The 20,367-nt window shown below is 43.8% G+C and overlaps 1 protein-coding gene across 2 annotated transcripts in view; it reads right to left on the bottom strand.

The window, feature by feature from the left end:
• The window catches only part of LOC115176555 (ceramide synthase 2), a 45,117-nt gene that overhangs the window by 6,651 nt on the left and 18,099 nt on the right, over positions 1-20,367 (bottom strand). For both annotated transcript variants that reach the window (XM_029736613.1, XM_029736614.1), the window contains exons 3-7: positions 16,163-16,280; positions 15,536-15,654; positions 1,085-1,142; positions 537-587; positions 116-208 (exon numbers count right to left, since the gene is read on the bottom strand). In XM_029736613.1, the coding sequence (XP_029592473.1) occupies positions 116-208; positions 537-587; positions 1,085-1,142; positions 15,536-15,654; positions 16,163-16,280 (439 nt within the window). The remainder of the gene's footprint in view (positions 1-115; positions 209-536; positions 588-1,084; positions 1,143-15,535; positions 15,655-16,162; positions 16,281-20,367) is intronic.

Raw genomic sequence — 20,367 nt, 5'->3', positions numbered from 1 at the left:
AGGACTGTAAGTAAAGGGATTCTGTACCACCATTTTTAGTGCTTCATTTGTATACTGTATACTTGATTGTTACAAGCATAGTGTGTTTCGTAGAGCAGGCATGTTGCACACTTACTTTCCGTTTGACGTCTGACGCCACACTGAAGACTAGAGAGACGTAGAAACCCAGCTCTATCATATAGTACCAATACTGAGACGGCAGGAGAGTCTGGGGGAGAGATGAGAGATTGAGGGATGGAGAGAGAAATAGATGAGGGATGGAGAGAAATAGATGAGGGATGGAGGGATGGAGAGAAATTGATGAGAGATGAAGGGATAGGGAGAGAGATGGGATGGGGAGATTATAGGGGAGAGAGAGAGGAGAGAAAGAGCAAGATAATATCAATAACATACATTGATACTTCCATAATATGCTTTCTGAACACAGTCAAACACTGGACATAACATGATAGGATTGATTATGATTTATGCCTTCCAATGACTTTCCTATGTTACAATGTATTAGTTACCACTCATCAATAACCAGAGGGACATACCAGAATAGGGAAGCCCTGCCACATCTCCTTAAAGTCATACAGCCAGGGTTTCTGAGAGAGGGAGAGAGAGTCATACATAAAATCGGAGAGTTCTAACTTCAGTCACAGAGAAATACAGTATTGAAACAGAAGAAGTGATAAATCATTTTCACACCCTCTTTCCCTCTATATATTAATGTGGCTTTATAATTCTCTTCCAGTGTCATTCGTAAGTTCTTTTATTAATCATGTTATAAAAACATTAAATTGTATAACATTTGTATTGGATCCTCAGTTGTCCCTGATATAACCAGCACTGTTGTTGACAAGGCTTCTATTCTATCTTAGTATCCTGTAACACGTTAATGCTGTCAGTGAACAAGCTCTGTTTCTCCTATCAATGGTTTAACTAGGATCTAAAGTTTAAACGATGAGTTATGACAGAGGTCAGTTTAAACGATGAGTTATGACCGAAGTCAGATGACACGATTGACCAATGTTGGTGCAGGGAGATTAGCTTGGAGACAGGCGAGAGTTTTAAAGGTCAAAGGTGAAACAGCAGTACTCACGTCAATGAGGGCAGCCAGGCCAGCAATGAAAGCAAGAAGGTAAAAGGTGAATCTCCAACTGCAAGAGAACACACAAAATCATTGGACAACACACACACACAGAATTTATACTATAGTGCATTCAGAAAGTATTCAGACCCCTTGACCCTTTCCACATTTTGTTACGCTACAGCCTTATTCTAAAATTGATTCAATCGTTTTTTCCCTCATCAATCTACACACAATACCCCATAATGACAAAGCAAAAACAGCTTTTTAGATATTTTTGCAAATGTATTAAAAATACAAAACTTAAATCATATTTACATAAGTATTCATACCCTTTACTCAGTACTTTGTTGAAGTACCTTTGGCAGCGATTATGGCCACGAGTCTTCTTTTGGGTATGACACTACAAGCTTGGCACACCTGTATTTGGGAGGTTTCTCTCATTCTTCTCTGCAGATCCTCTCAAACACTGTCAGGTTGGATGGGGAGCGTCGCTGACCAGCTCTTTTCATGTTTCTCCAGAGATGTTCGATCGGGTTCAAGTCCGGGTTCTGGCTGGGCCACTCAAGGACATTCAGAGACTTGTCCCGAAGCCACTCCTGCGTTGTCTAGGCTGTGTGCTCAGAGTCAATGTCCTTTTGGAAGATGACCCTTCACCCCAGGCTGAGGTCCTGAGCAGGTTTTCATCAAGGATCTCTCTGTACTTTGCTCCGTTCATCTTTCCCTCGTCTCTAAGTCCCTGCTGTTGAAAAACATCCCCACAGCATGATGCTGCCACCACCATGCTTCACTGTAGGGATGGTGCCAGGTTTCCTCCAGACGTGACACTTGGCATTCAGGCCAAATAGTTCAATCTTGGTTTCATCAGAACAGATAGTTTTTTCCAAGCAGGGCTGTCATCTGCCTTTTACTGAGGAGTGGCTTCCGTCTGGCCACTCTACCATAAAGGCCTGATTGGTGGAGTGCTGCAGAGATGGTTCCCCGGGCCGTGGATGTCAATTATGGCAGCCCCCCACATCTCTCTGATTCAGAGGGGTTGGGTTAAATGCGGAAGATACATTTCAATTGAATACATTCAGTTGTACAACTGACTAGGTGTCCCCCTTTCCCTTTCTGGAAGGTTCTCCCATAGAGTGACCATCGGGTTCTTGGTCACCTCCCTGACCAAGGCCCTTCTCTCCTGATTGCTCAGTTTGGCTGGGCGGCCAGTTCTAGGAAGAGTCTTGCTGGTTCCAAACTTAGTTCATTTAAGAATGATGGCCACTGTGTTCTTGAGGACCTTCAATGCTGCAGACATTTTTTGGTACCCTTCCCAGATCTGTGCCTCGACACAATCCTGTCTCGGAGCTCTATGGACAATTCCTTCAACCTCATGGCTTGGTTTATGCTCTGACATGCACTGTCAACTGTGGAACCTTATATAGACAGGTGTCTACCTTTCCAAATTATGTCCAATCAATACATTTGACCAAATGTGGACTCTAATCAAGTTGTAGAAACATCAAGGATGATCAATGGAAAAGGATGAACCAGAGCTCAATTTTGAATCTCATAGCAAATGGTCTGAATACTTATGCAAATAAAGTATTTCAGTTTTACATTTTTAATACATTTGCACAAATTTCTAAAAACCTGTTTTCACTTTGTCATTATGGGGTATTGTATGTAGATTGATGAGGGAAAAAATATCTATAATCCATTTTAGAATAAGGCTGTAATGTAAAAATATGTGTCAAAAGTGAAGGGGTCTGAATACTTTCTGAATGCACTGTATATGTACAGTAAAGAGAACATACACACATACACACATTCTGCTAAACTGTAGTGGAACAGTCCCTTGCAAACTTCTCAGCATACAATGGGAACAGTCATACAGTAGCCTCCCAGTTCAGTCCTGTCACACAGTACTGTACAACACAACAACCTGCTGACTACAGATAGAGACCTCCAGTACTGTACAACACAACACCCTGCTGACTACAGATAGAGACCTCCAGTACTGTACAACACAACAACCTGCTGACTACAGATAGAGACCTCCAGTACTGTACAACACAACAACCTGCTGACTACAGATAGAGACCTCCAGTACTGTACAACAACCTGCTGACTACAGATAGAGACCTCCAGTACTGTACAACACAACAACCTGCTGACTACAGACAGAGACCTCCAGTACTGTACAACACCCTGCTGACTACAGATAGACCTCCAGTACTGTACAACACAACAACCTGCTGACTACAGATAGAGACCTCCAGTACTGTACAACAACCTGCTGACTACAGATAGAGACCTCCAGTACTGTACAACACAACAACCTGCTGACTACAGATAGAGACCTCCAGTACTGTACAACAACCTGCTGACTACAGATAGAGACCTCCAGTACTGTACAACACAACAACCTGCTGACTACAGATAGAGACCTCCAGTACTGTACAACAACCTGCTGACTACAGATAGAGACCTCCAGTACTGTACAACAACCTGCTGACTACAGATAGAGACCTCCAGTACTGTACAATACAACAACCTGCTGACTACAGATAGAGACCTCCAGTACTGTACAACACAACAACCTGCTGACTACAGATAGAGACCTCCAGTACTGTACAACACAACAACCTGCTGACTACAGATAGAGACCTCCAGTACTGTACAACAACCTGCTGACTACAGATAGAGACCTCCAGTACTGTACAACAACCTGCTGACTACAAATAGAGACCTCCAGTACTGTACAACACAACAACCTGCTGACTACAGATAGAGACCTCCAGTACTGTACAACAACCTGCTGACTACAGATAGAGACCTCCAGTACTGTACAACAACCTGCTGACTACAGATAGAGACCTCCAGTACTGTACAACACAACAACCTGCTGACTACAGATAGAGACCCCCAGTACTGTACAACACAACACCCTGCTGACTACAGATAGAGACCTCCAGTACTGTACAACAACCTGCTGACTACAGATAGAGACCTCCAGTACTGTACAACACCCTGCTGACTACAGATAGAGACCTCCAGTACAACACAACAACCTGCTGACTACAGATAGAGACCTCCAGTACTGTACAACACAACAACCTGCTGACTACAGATAGAGACCTCCAGTACTGTACAACACAACAACCTGCTGACTACAGATAGAGACCTCCAGTACTGTACAACAACCTGCTGACTACAGATAGAGACCTCCAGTACTGTACAACACAACAACCTGCTGACTACAGATAGAGACCTCCAGTACTGTACAACACAACAACCTGCTGACTACAGATAGAGACCTCCAGTACTGTACAACACAACAACCTGCTGACTACGATAGAGACCTCCAGAACTGTACAACACAACAACCTGCTGACTACAGATAGAGACCTCCAGTACTGTACAACACAACAACCTGCTGACTACAGATAGAGACCTCCAGTACTGTACAACACAACAACCTGCTGACTACAGATGGAGACCTCCAGTACTGTACAACACAACAACCTGCTGACTACAGATAGAGACCTCCAGTACTGTACAACACAACAACCTGCTGACTACAGATAGAGACCTCCAGTACTGTACAACAACCTGCTGACTACAGATAGACCTCCAGTACTGTACAACACAACAACCTGCTGACTACAGATAGAGACCTCCAGTACTGTACAACACAACAACCTGCTGACTACAGATAGAGACCTCCAGTACTGTACAACACAACAACCTGCTGACTACAGATAGAGACCTCCAGTACTGTACAACACAACAACCTGCTGACTACAGATAGAGACCTCCAGTACTGTACAACACAACAACCTGCTGACTTCAGATAGAGACCTCCAGTACTGTACAACACAACAACCTGCTGACTACAGATAGAGACCTCCAGTACTGTACAACAACCTGCTGACTACAGATAGAGACCTCCAGTACTGTACAACACAACAACCTGCTGACTTCAGATAGAGACCTCCAGTACTGTACAACACAACAACCTGCTGACTACAGATAGAGACCTCCAGTACTGTACAACAACCTGCTGACTACAGATAGAGACCTCCAGTACTGTACAACACAACAACCTGCTGACTACAGATAGAGACCTCCAGTACTGTACAACACCCTGCTGACTACAGATAGAGACCTCCAGTACTGTACAACACAACAACCTGCTGACTACAGATAGAGACCTCCAGTACTGTACAACAACCTGCTGACTACAGATAGAGACGTCCAGTACTGTACAACACAACAACCTGCTGACTACAGATAGAGACCTCCAGTACTGTACAACAACACCTGCTGACTACAGATAGAGACCTCCAGTACTGTACAACACAACAACTGCTGACTACAGATAGAGACCTCCAGTACTGTACAACACAACCTGCTGACTACAGATAGAGACCTCCAGTACTGTACAACACAACAACCTGCTGACTACAGATAGAGACCTCCAGTACTGTACAACACAACAACCTGCTGACTACAGATAGAGACCTCCAGTACTGTACAACACAACAACCTGCTGACTACAGATAGAGACCTCTAGTACTGTACAACACAACAACCTGCTGACTACAGATAGAGACCTCCAGTACTGTACAACACAACAACCTGCTGACTAGAGATAGAGACCTCCAGTAATGTACAACAACCTGCTGACTACAGATAGAGACCTCCAGTACTGTACAACAACCTGCTGACTACAGATAGAGACCTCCAGTACTGTACAACACAACACCTGCTGACTACAGATAGAGACCTCCAGTACTGTACAACAACCTGCTGACTACAGATAGAGACCTCCAGTACTGTACAACACAACAACCTGCTGACTACAGATAGAGACCTCCAGTACTGTACAACACAACAACCTGCTGACTACAGATAGAGACCTCCAGTACTGTACAACACAACAACCTGCTGACTACAGATAGAGACCTCCAGAACTGTACAACACAACAACCTGCTGACTACAGATAGAGACCTCCAGTACTGTACAACACAACAACCTGCTGACTACAGATAGAGACCTCCAGTACTGTACAACACAACAACCTGCTGACTACAGATGGAGACCTCCAGTACTGTACAACACAACAACCTGCTGACTACAGATAGAGACCTCCAGTACTGTACAACACAACAACCTGCTGACTACAGATAGAGACCTCCAGTACTGTACAACAACCTGCTGACTACAGATAGACCTCCAGTACTGTACAACACAACAACCTGCTGACTACAGATAGAGACCTCCAGTACTGTACAACACAACAACCTGCTGACTACAGATAGAGACCTCCAGTACTGTACAACACAACAACCTGCTGACTACAGATAGAGACCTCCAGTACTGTACAACAACCTGCTGACTACAGATAGAGACCTCCAGTACTGTACAACACAACAACCTGCTGACTACAGATAGAGACCTCCAGTACTGTACAACACAACAACCTGCTGACTACAGATAGAGACCTCCAGTACTGTACAACACAACAACCTGCTGACTACAGATAGAGACCTCCAGAACTGTACAACACAACAACCTGCTGACTACAGATAGAGACCTCCAGTACTGTACAACACAACAACCTGCTGACTACAGATAGAGACCTCCAGTACTGTACAACACAACAACCTGCTGACTACAGATGGAGACCTCCAGTACTGTACAACACAACAACCTGCTGACTACAGATAGAGACCTCCAGTACTGTACAACACAACAACCTGCTGACTACAGATAGAGACCTCCAGTACTGTACAACAACCTGCTGACTACAGATAGCCTCCAGTACTGTACAACACAACAACCTGCTGACTACAGATAGAGACCTCCAGTACTGTACAACACAACAACCTGCTGACTACAGATAGAGACCTCCAGTACTGTACAACACAACAACCTGCTGACTACAGATAGAGACCTCCAGTACTGTACAACACAACAACCTGCTGACTACAGATAGAGACCTCCAGTACTGTACAACACAACAACCTGCTGACTTCAGATAGAGACCTCCAGTACTGTACAACACAACAACCTGCTGACTACAGATAGAGACCTCCAGTACTGTACAACAACCTGCTGACTACAGATAGAGACCTCCAGTACTGTACAACACAACAACCTGCTGACTACAGATAGAGACCTCCAGTACTGTACAACACAACAACCTGCTGACTACAGATAGAGACCTCCAGTACTGTACAACAACCTGCTGACTACAGATAGAGACCTCCAGTACTGTACAACACAACAACCTGCTGACTACAGATAGAGACCTCCAGTACTGTACAACAACCTGCTGACTACAGATAGAGACCTCCAGTACTGTACAACACAACAACCTGCTGACTACAGATAGAGACCTCCAGTACTGTACAACACAACAACCTGCTGACTACAGATAGAGACCTCCAGTACTGTACAACACCCTGCTGACTACAGATAGAGACCTCCAGTACTGTACAACACAACAACCTGCTGACTACAGATAGAGACCTCCAGAACTGTACAACAACCTGCTGACTACAGATAGAGACGTCCAGTACTGTACAACACAACAACCTGCTGACTACAGATAGAGACCTCCAGTACTGTACAACACAACAACCTGCTGACTACAGATAGAGACCTCCAGTACTGTACAACACCCTGCTGACTACAGATAGAGACCTCCAGTACTGTACAACACAACAACCTGCTGACTACAGATAGAGACCTCCAGTACTGTACAACAACCTGCTGACTACAGATAGAGACCTCCAGTACTGTACAACACAACAACCTGCTGACTACAGATAGAGACCTCCAGTACTGTACAACAACAACCTGCTGACTACAGATAGAGACCTCCAGTACTGTACAACACAACAACCTGCTGACTACAGATAGAGACCTCTAGTACTGTACAACACAACAACCTGCTGACTACAGATAGAGACCTCCAGTACTGTACAACACAACAACCTGCTGACTACAGATAGAGACCTCCAGTAATGTACAACAACCTGCTGACTACAGATAGAGACCTCCAGTACTGTACAACAACCTGCTGACTACAGATAGAGACCTCCAGTACTGTACAACACAACAACCTGCTGACTACAGATAGAGACCTCCAGTACTGTACAACAACCTGCTGACTACAGATAGAGACCTCCAGTACTGTACAACACAACAACCTGCTGACTACAGATAGAGACCTCCAGTACTGTACAACACAACAACCTGCTGACTACAGATAGAGACCTCCAGTACTGTACAACACAACAACCTGCTGACTACAGATAGAGACCTCCAGAACTGTACAACACAACAACCTGCTGACTACAGATAGAGACCTCCAGTACTGTACAACACAACAACCTGCTGACTACAGATAGAGACCTCCAGTACTGTACAACACAACAACCTGCTGACTACAGATGGAGACCTCCAGTACTGTACAACACAACAACCTGCTGACTACAGATAGAGACCTCCAGTACTGTACAACACAACAACCTGCTGACTACAGATAGAGACCTCCAGTACTGTACAACAACCTGCTGACTACAGATAGACCTCCAGTACTGTACAACACAACAACCTGCTGACTACAGATAGAGACCTCCAGTACTGTACAACACAACAACCTGCTGACTACAGATAGAGACCTCCAGTACTGTACAACACAACAACCTGCTGACTACAGATAGAGACCTCCAGTACTGTACAACACAACAACCTGCTGACTACAGATAGAGACCTCCAGTAATGTACAACACAACAACCTGCTGACTTCAGATAGAGACCTCCAGTACTGTACAACAACCTGCTGACTACAGATAGAGACCTCCAGTACTGTACAACACAACAACCTGCTGACTACAGATAGAGACCTCCAGTACTGTACAACACAACAACCTGCTGACTACAGATAGAGACCTCCAGTACTGTACAACAACCTGCTGACTACAGATAGAGACCTCCAGTACTGTACACACAACAACCTGCTGACTACAGATAGAGACCTCCAGTACTGTACAACACAACAACCTGCTGACTACAGATAGAGACCTCCAGTACTGTACAACACAACAACCTGCTGACTACAGATAGAGACCTCCAGAACTGTACACACAACAACCTGCTGACTACAGATAGAGACCTCCAGTACTGTACAACACAACAACCTGCTGACTACAGATAGAGACCTCCAGTACTGTACAACACACAACCTGCTGACTACAGATGGAGACCTCCAGTACTGTCAACAACAACAACCTGCTGACTACAGATAGAGGACCTCCAGTACTGTACAACCACAACAACCTGCTGACTACAGATAGAGACCTCCAGTACTGTACAACAACCTGCTGACTACAGATAGACCTCCAGTACTGTACAACACAACAACCTGCTGACTACAGATAGAGACCTCCAGTACTGTACAACACAACAACCTGCTGACTACAGATAGAGACCTCCAGTACTGTACAACACAACAACCTGCATGGACTACAGATAGAGACCTCCAGTACTGTACAACAACCTGCTGACTACAGATAGAGACCTCAGTACTGTACAACACAACAACCTGCTGACTACAGATAGAGACCTCCAGTACTGTACAACACAACAACCTGCTGACTACAGATAGAGACCTCCAGTACTGTACAACACAACAACCTGCTGACTACAGATAGAGACCTCCGAACTGTACAACACAACAACCTGCTGACTACAGATAGAGACCTCCAGTACTGTACAACACAACAACCTGCTGACTACAGATAGAGACCTCCAGTACTGTACAACACAACAACCTGCTGACTACAGATGGAGACCTCCAGTACTGTACAACACAACAACCTGCTGACTACAGATAGAGACCTCCAGTACTGTACAACACAACAACCTGCTGACTACAGATAGAGACCTCCAGTACTGTACAACAACCTGCTGACTACAGATAGCCTCCAGTACTGTACAACACAACAACCTGCTGACTACAGATAGAGACCTCCAGTACTGTACAACACAACAACCTGCTGACTACAGATAGAGACCTCCAGTACTGTACAACACAACAACCTGCTGACTACAGATAGAGACCTCCAGTACTGTACAACACAACAACCTGCTGACTACAGATAGAGACCTCCAGTACTGTACAACACAACAACCTGCTGACTTCAGATAGAGACCTCCAGTACTGTACAACACAACAACCTGCTGACTACAGATAGAGACCTCCAGTACTGTACAACAACCTGCTGACTACAGATAGAGACCTCCAGTACTGTACAACACAACAACCTGCTGACTACAGATAGAGACCTCCAGTACTGTACAACACAACAACCTGCTGACTACAGATAGAGACCTCCAGTACTGTACAACAACCTGCTGACTACAGATAGAGACCTCCAGTACTGTACAACACAACAACCTGCTGACTACAGATAGAGACCTCCAGTACTGTACAACAACCTGCTGACTACAGATAGAGACCTCCAGTACTGTACAACACAACAACCTGCTGACTACAGATAGAGACCTCCAGTACTGTACAACACAACAACCTGCTGACTACAGATAGAGACCTCCAGTACTGTACAACACCCTGCTGACTACAGATAGAGACCTCCAGTACTGTACAACACAACAACCTGCTGACTACAGATAGAGACCTCCAGAACTGTACAACAACCTGCTGACTACAGATAGAGACGTCCAGTACTGTACAACACAACAACCTGCTGACTACAGATAGAGACCTCCAGTACTGTACAACACAACAACCTGCTGACTACAGATAGAGACCTCCAGTACTGTACAACACCCTGCTGACTACAGATAGAGACCTCCAGTACTGTACAACACAACAACCTGCTGACTACAGATAGAGACCTCCAGTACTGTACAACAACCTGCTGACTACAGATAGAGACCTCCAGTACTGTACAACACAACAACCTGCTGACTACAGATAGAGACCTCCAGTACTGTACAACAACAACCTGCTGACTACAGATAGAGACCTCCAGTACTGTACAACACAACAACCTGCTGACTACAGATAGAGACCTCTAGTACTGTACAACACAACAACCTGCTGACTACAGATAGAGACCTCCAGTACTGTACAACACAACAACCTGCTGACTACAGATAGAGACCTCCAGTAATGTACAACAACCTGCTGACTACAGATAGAGACCTCCAGTACTGTACAACACAACAACCTGCTGACTACAGATAGAGACCTCCAGTACTGTACAACAACCTGCTGACTACAGATAGAGACCTCCAGTACTGTACAACACAACAACCTGCTGACTACAGATAGAGACCTCCAGTACTGTACAACACAACAACCTGCTGACTACAGATAGAGACCTCCAGTACTGTACAACACAACAACCTGCTGACTACAGATAGAGACCTCCAGAACTGTACAACACAACAACCTGCTGACTACAGATAGAGACCTCCAGTACTGTACAACACAACAACCTGCTGACTACAGATAGAGACCTCCAGTACTGTACAACACAACAACCTGCTGACTACAGATGGAGACCTCCAGTACTGTACAACACAACAACCTGCTGACTACAGATAGAGACCTCCAGTACTGTACAACACAACAACCTGCTGACTACAGATAGAGACCTCCAGTACTGTACAACAACCTGCTGACTACAGATAGACCTCCAGTACTGTACAACACAACAACCTGCTGACTACAGATAGAGACCTCCAGTACTGTACAACACAACAACCTGCTGACTACAGATAGAGACCTCCAGTACTGTACAACACAACAACCTGCTGACTACAGATAGAGACCTCCAGTACTGTACAACACAACAACCTGCTGACTACAGATAGAGACCTCCAGTAATGTACAACACAACAACCTGCTGACTTCAGATAGAGACCTCCAGTACTGTACAACAACCTGCTGACTACAGATAGAGACCTCCAGTACTGTACAACACAACAACCTGCTGACTACAGATAGAGACCTCCAGTACTGTACAACACAACAACCTGCTGACTACAGATAGAGACCTCCAGTACTGTACAACACAACAACCTGCTGACTTCAGATAGAGACCTCCAGTACTGTACAACACAACAACCTGCTGACTACAGATAGAGACCTCCAGTACTGTACAACAACCTGCTGACTACAGATAGAGACCTCCAGTACTGTACAACACAACAACCTGCTGACTACAGATAGAGACCTCCAGTACTGTACAACACAACAACCTGCTGACTACAGATAGAGACCTCCAGTACTGTACAACACAACAACCTGCTGACTACAGATAGAGACCTCCAGTACTGTACAACACCCTGCTGACTACAGATAGAGACCTCCAGTACTGTACAACACAACAACCTGCTGACTACAGATAGAGACCTCCAGTACTGTACAACAACCTGCTGACTACAGATAGAGACGTCCAGTACTGTACAACACAACAACCTGCTGACTACAGATAGAGACCTCCAGTACTGTACAACACAACAACCTGCTGACTACAGATAGAGACCTCCAGTACTGTACAACACCCTGCTGACTACAGATAGAGACCTCCAGTACTGTACAACACAACAACCTGCTGACTACAGATAGAGACCTCCAGTACTGTACAACAACCTGCTGACTACAGATAGAGACCTCCAGTACTGTACAACACAACAACCTGCTGACTACAGATAGAGACCTCCAGTACTGTACAACACAACAACCTGCTGACTACAGATAGAGACCTCCAGTACTGTACAACACAACAACCTGCTGACTACAGATAGAGACCTCCAGTACTGTACAACACAACAACCTGCTGACTACAGATAGAGACCTCTAGTACTGTACAACACAACAACCTGCTGACTACAGATAGAGACCTCCAGTACTGTACAACACAACAACCTGCTGACTACAGATAGAGACCTCCAGTAATGTACAACAACCTGCTGACTACAGATAGAGACCTCCAGTACTGTACAACAACCTGCTGACTACAGATAGAGACCTCCAGTACTGTACAACAACCTGCTGACTACAGATAGAGACCTCCAGTACTGTACAACAACCTGCTGACTACAGATAGAGACCTCCAGTACTGTACAACACAACAACCTGCTGACTACAGATAGAGACCTCCAGTACTGTACAACACAACAACCTGCTGACTACAGATAGAGACCTCCAGTAATGTACAACAACCTGCTGACTACAGATAGAGACCTCCAGTACTGTACAACAACCTGCTGACTACAGATAGAGACCTCCAGTACTGTACAACAACCTGCTGACTACAGATAGAGACCTCCAGTACTGTACAACAACCTGCTGACTACAGATAGAGACCTCCAGTACTGTACAACAACCTGCTGACTACAGATATAGGAGGTGAAAGAAAGGAAGACATAGAGAGAAATAATACACTCAACAGGGGAATAAGGGAGAGAGAGATTAAGTGGAAGGAGAGAGAGAAGGCTGAGAGAGAGTAGGATACCGCAGTGTGAGAAACAGAGAGACAGCGAGACAAAGGGAGAGAGAGGGACAGTGAGGCTGTGTGAAGAGAAACACTAGACTGATTCAGGACAGGGATGTCGCAATACACACACAGTGACTCACACCATTAACAATGAACAACTCACGCACGCACACACACACACACACACACAGACTGAACAGAGAATACCGTCTCAATACAAATCACATCCATAATCTCATGAGAATCATCTGTGTGAATTTGACGATAATGACATAATGATATGATGGTGCCTCTAGTGATTGTGATATTAACTACAGGTTGTTATCTACACTAGTGATTGTGATATTAACTACAGGTTGTTATCTACACTAGTGATTGTAATATTAACTACAGGTTGTATCTACACTAGTGATTGTAATATTAACTACAGGTTGTCATCTACACTAGTGATTGTAATATTAACTACAGGTTGTTATCTACACTAACTACAGGTTGTTATCTACACTAGTGATTGTGATATTAACTACAGGTTGTATCTACACTAGTGATTGTGATATTAACTACAGGTTGTATCTACACTAGTGATTGTGATATTAACTACAGGTTGTTATCTACACTAGTGATTGTGATATTAACTACAGGTTGTTATCTACACTAGTGATTGTGATATTAACTACAGGTTGTATCTACACTAGTGATTGTGATATTAACTACAGGTTGTATCTACACTAGTGATTGTAATATTAACTACAGGTTGTCATCTACACTAGTGATTGTAATATTAACTACAGGTTGTCATCTACACTAGTGATTGTGATATTAACTACAGGTTGTTATCTACACTAGTGATTGTGATATTAACTACAGGTTGTATCTACACTAGTGATTGTGATATTACCTACAGGTTGTATCTACACTAGTGATTGTGATATTAACTACAGGTTGTTATCTACACTAGTGATTGTGATATTAACTACAGGTTGTTATCTACACTAGTGATTGTGATATTAATTACAGGTTGTATCTACACTAGTGATTGTGATATTAACTACCGGTTGTTATCGACACTAGTGATTGTGATATTAACTACAGGCTGTATCTACACTAGTGATTGTAATATTAACTACAGGTTGTATCTACACTAGTGATTGTAATATTAACTACAGGTTGTCATCTACACTAGTGATTGTAATATTAACTACAGGTTGTTATCTACACTAGTGATTGTGATATTAACTACAGGTTGTATCTACACTAGTGATTGTGATATTAACTACAGGTTGTATCTACACTAGTGATTGTGATATTAACTACCGGTTGTTATCTACACTAGTGATTGTGATATTAATCTCAGTATTAGTGTAACACAGCCACTGTCTTATGTAGTGATCTCAGTATTAGTGTAACACAGCCACTGTCTCATGTAGTGATCTCAGTATTAGTGTAACACAGCCACTATCTCAGTCCAATAACAATGACACACACTGTTGGGATATAAATTGATTCTGCTGATAGGGCCAAACTGTCTCCTGGGACTGGTGAGGAATGCGAGGGGCAGGCGGCGTATGTGTGTGTGTGTGTGTGTGTGTGTGTGTGTGTGTGTGTGTGTGTGTGTGTGTGTGTGTGGCCCGGGGGGTAGGAGGAGCCTTGATAAAACCAGGCTGGAAATATAATGAGTGTCAGATATACTGTAAATAGACTCATGCTTTAACACTCAGACATGTGCTCACAGGCCAATGTCAGCACGTGTGTGTGTCTGTGCATGTGGGTGTGTTGGTGAGAGATTTGCATTGAGCAGCTGTTTGTGAAGCTGTTGTGTTGTTATCTTGTTTTGTGCCTGTGTTCATGCATGTGTGTGTGTGTGCATGTGTGTGGGAGTGTGTATGCATATGGGTATTTGTGCATGTGTGTGTGTGTGTGTATGTGTGTGTGTACCTGGCCTCTTTGAACTTCTTCAGTAGACTGGGTCGGTCCTGGTTCCTGCGTCTCCTGAACCATCTCTGCACCTGTCTCTCTGAACAACCTGTCTGCTTACACAGACTGTCTATAGAACTCTGTCGGAGGGAGGGAGAGCGGGGGATAGGGGGAGAGAGAAAGGGAGGAGGGAGAGAGGGAGAGAGAGAGAGCGTAGAAAGGGATACAGTTTAGCAAAATGATTTGTGTGGTACTGTATACAGATGTAGGATCTTAATTTGAGTCAGTTTGTGTGGTGCTGTACACAGATGTAGGATCTTAATTTGAGTCAGTTTGCTACAGCAGGAAAATAATTCTGCAGCAACAGGATATGTGAATTATTATATGGATTATAATTAGGGGTTGATACATTTTTTGTTAGGGCAAATCAAGTCTGAAATGACAAACTTTAGAAGCCTTTTTAAAACTCAAATACACTACAAGTTTACATTTCCTGCTGTGCAGAATTTTTTTTGCAACAAAAGACTGAACAAATTAAGATCTGTAGCAATTGTGTAGTGCTAATGTGTTCATGTGTGTGCGTGCGTACCTGTGTGCATGTGTCTCTGTGCTTGCGTGCATTGGTGTAGTCTTTTTTAGTTGTGTTACCTGTGAGGGGTTCTTGGTTGTGTTACAGTAGAATGACTCCAGTGTGGGGTTGTGTGACACTGTGAGCCTAACTTTCTCCTTCACCCCCATGACAGCAGCCAGTGGGGTGGCCACTAACCTGCACACACAGAGAGGGGGAGAGAGGGATGAGATGGGAGGAAGAGAGAGAGAGAGGGCATGGTATTGCTGGGCACAATTGTTCAGTTGATTGGAGCATGTGGGTTTGCTATTATCATGAGGGAGGATGGAGAGGTATGAAGGGAGGGAGAAAAAGTAATAGAGAGAGAGAGTGACAGAGAAAGGTTACGTCTTGATTGATTGCTATGGCTAAGCTAACAGACAACATACAGGTGGGTTCTAAAAATATGAGAGAAGAGGAGAAGAGAGGGAAGGAAAGGACACAGAGGAGAAGAGGAAGCAGAGATATGATCAGAGTGACTCAGTGAAAACAGACCGAGATTAAATTACAGATTGAAGGTAAAATAATGTAATTAAAGACTAGCGGAGGAGAGGACAAGATGGACAGAGGGAAGAGGGAGAGAGGGAGGGAGGGAGAAAGAAAAAGGGTGGAGGGAGGGGGAGAGGGAGAGGCAAAGGAATATAAACATGTAGACAGATGGGGAAAGAGAAGAGGTATAAACATGTAGACAGATGGGGGAAAGAGAAGAGGTATAAACACATGTAGACAGATGGGGGAAGAGAAGAGGTATAAACATGTAGACAGATGGGGAAAGAGAAGAGGTATAAACATGTAGACAGATGGGGAAAGAGAAGAGGTATAAACATGTAGACAGATGGGGGAAAGAGAAGAGGTATAAACACATGTAGACAGATGGGGGAAGAGAAGAGGTATAAACATGTAGACAGATGGGGGAAAGAGAAGAGGTATAAACACGTAGACAGATGGGGGAAAGAGAAGAGGTATAAACATGTAGACAGATGGGGGAAAGAGAAGAGGTATAAACACGTAGACAGATGGGGAAAGAGAAGAGGTATAAACATGTAGACAGATGGGGAAAGAGAAGAGGTATAAACACATGTAGACAGATGGGGGGAAGAGAAGAGGTTTAAACACATGTAGACAGATGGGGAAAGAGAAGAGGTATAAACACGTAGACAGATGGGGGAAAGAGAAGAGGTATAAACATGTAGACAGATGGGGAAAGAGAAGAGGTATAAACACATGTAGACAGATGGGGGAAAGAGAAGAGGTATAAACATGTAGACAGATGGGTGAAAGAGAAGAGGTATAAACACATGTAGACAGATGGGGGAAAGAGAAGAGGTATAAACATGTAGACAGATGGGTGAAAGAGAATAGGTATAAACACATGTAGACAGATGGGGGAAAGAGAAGAGGTATAAACACATGTAGACAGATGGGGAAAGAGAAGAGGTATAAACATGTAGACAGATGGGGGGGAAGAGAAGAGGTATAAACACATGTAGACAGATGGGGAAAGAGAAGAGGTATAAACACATGTAGACAGATGGGGGAAAGAGAAGAGGTATAAACACATGTAGACAGATGGGGAAGAGAAGAGGTATAAACATGTAGACAGATGGGGGAAAGAGAAGAGGTATAAACATGTAGACAGATGGGGAAGAGAAGAGGTATAAACATGTAGACAGATGGGGGAAAGAGAAGAGGTATAAACACGTAGACAGATGGGGGAAAGAGAAGAGGTATAAACACATGTAGACAGATGGGGGGAAGAGAAGAGGTATAAACATGTAGACAGATGGGGGAAAGAGAAGAGGTATAAACATGTAGACAGATGGGGGAAAGAGAAGAGGTATAAACACATGTAGACAGATGGGGGAAAGAGAAGAGGTATAAACACATGTAGACAGATGGGGGAAAGAGAAGAGGTATAAACACATGTAGACAGATGGGGGGGAAGAGAAGAGGTATAAACATGTAGACAGATGGGGGGGAAGAGAAGAGGTATAAACACATGTAGACAGATGGGGGAAAGAGAAGAGGTATAAACACGTAGACAGATGGGGAAAGAGAAGAGGTATAAACATGTAGACAGATGGGTGAAAGAGAAGAGGTATAAACATGTAGACAGATGGGTGAAAGAGAAGAGGTATAAACACATGTAGACAGATGGGGAAAGAGAAGAGGTATAAACACATGTAGACAGATGGGGGAAAGAGAAGAGGTATAAACACATGTAGACAGATGGGGGAAAGAGAAGATGTATAAACACGTAGACAGATGGGGAAAGAGAAGAGGTATAAACACATGTAGACAGATGGGTGAAAGAGAAGAGGTATAAACACGTAGACAGATGGGGGGAAGAGAAGAGGTATAAACACATGTAGACAGATGGGGAGAAGAGAAGAGGTATAAACATGTAGACAGATGGGGGAAGAGAAGAGGTATAAACATGTAGACAGATGGGGGAAAGAGAAGAGGTATAAACACATGTAGACAGATGGGGAAAGAGAAGAGGTATAAACACATGTAGACAGATGGGGGAAAGAGAAGAGGTATAAACACATGTAGACAGATGGGGAAAGAGAAGAGGTATAAACACATGTAGACAGATGGGGAAAGAGAAGAGGTATAAACATGTAGACAGATGGGTGAAAGAGAAGAGGTATAAACATGTAGACAGATGGGTGAAAGAGAAGAGGTATAAACATGTAGACAGATGGGGGAAAGAGAAGAGGTATAAACACATGTAGACAGATGGGGAAAGAGAAGAGGTATAAACACATGTAGACAGATGGGGGAAAGAGAAGAGGTATAAACACATGTAGACAGATGGGGAAAGAGAAGAGGTATAAACACATGTAGACAGATGGGGAAAGAGAAGAGGTATAAACATGTAGACAGATGGGGGAAAGAGAAGAGGTATAAACACGTAGACAGATGGGGGAAAGAGAAGAGGTATAAACATGTAGACAGATGGGGGAAAGAGAAGAGGTATAAACACATGTAGACAGATGGGGAAAGAGAAGAGGTATAAACATGTAGACAGATGGGGGAAAGAGAAGAGGTATAAACATGTAGACAGATGGGGAAAGAGAAGAGGTATAAACACATGTAGACAGATGGGGGAAAGAGAAGAGGTATAAACATGTAGACAGATGGGGGGAAAGAGAAGAGGTATAAACACATGTAGACAGATGGGGGAAAGAGAAGAGGTATAAACACATGTAGACAGATGGGGAAAGAGAAGAGGTATAAACATGTAGACAGATGGGGGGGAAGAGAAGAGGTATAAACACATGTAGACAGATGGGGGGAAGAGAAGAGGTATAAACACACGTAGACAGATGGGGGGAAGAGAAGAGGTATAAACACATGTAGACAGATGGGGGGGAAGAGAAGAGGTATAAACACATGTAGACAGATGGGGAAAGAGAAGAGGTATAAACATGTAGACAGATGGGGAAAGAGAAGAGGTATAAACATGTAGACAGATGGGGAAAGAGAAGAGGTATAAACACATGTAGACAGATGGGGAAAGAGAAGAGGTATAAACATGTAGACAGATGGGGAAGAGAAGAGGTATAAACACATGTAGACAGATGGGGAAAGAGAAGAGGTATAAACACATGTAGACAGATGGGGGAAAGAGAAGAGGTATAAACATGTAGACAGATGGGGAAAGAGAAGAGGTATAAACATGTAGACAGATGGGGAAGAGAAGAGGTATAAACACATGTAGACAGATGGGGGAAAGAGAAGAGGTATAAACACATGTAGACAGATGGGGGAAAGAGAAGAGGTATAAACACATGTAGACAGATGGGGAAAGAGAAGAGGTATAAACATGTAGACAGATGGGGGGGAAGAGAAGAGGTATAAACACATGTAGACAGATGGGGGGAAGAGAAGAGGTATAAACACACGTAGACAGATGGGGGGAAGAGAAGAGGTATAAACACATGTAGACAGATGGGGGGGAAGAGAAGAGGTATAAACATGTAGACAGATGGGGAAAGAGAAGAGGTATAAACATGTAGACAGATGGGGAAAGAGAAGAGGTATAAACATGTAGACAGATGGGGGAAAGAGAAGAGGTATAAACATGTAGACAGATGGGGGAAAGAGAAGAGGTATAAACATGTAGACAGATGGGGGAAAGAGAAGAGGTATAAACACATGTACAGATGGGGAAAGAGAAGAGGTATAAACATGTAGACAGATGGGGGGAAGAGAAGAGGTATAAACACATGTAGACAGA

The sequence above is a fragment of the Salmo trutta genome, chromosome 37 (assembly GCF_901001165.1).
Source record: "Salmo trutta chromosome 37, fSalTru1.1, whole genome shotgun sequence".
NCBI lineage: Eukaryota > Metazoa > Chordata > Actinopteri > Salmoniformes > Salmonidae > Salmo > Salmo trutta.
This window is presented reverse-complemented; position numbering and strand designations above follow the sequence as displayed.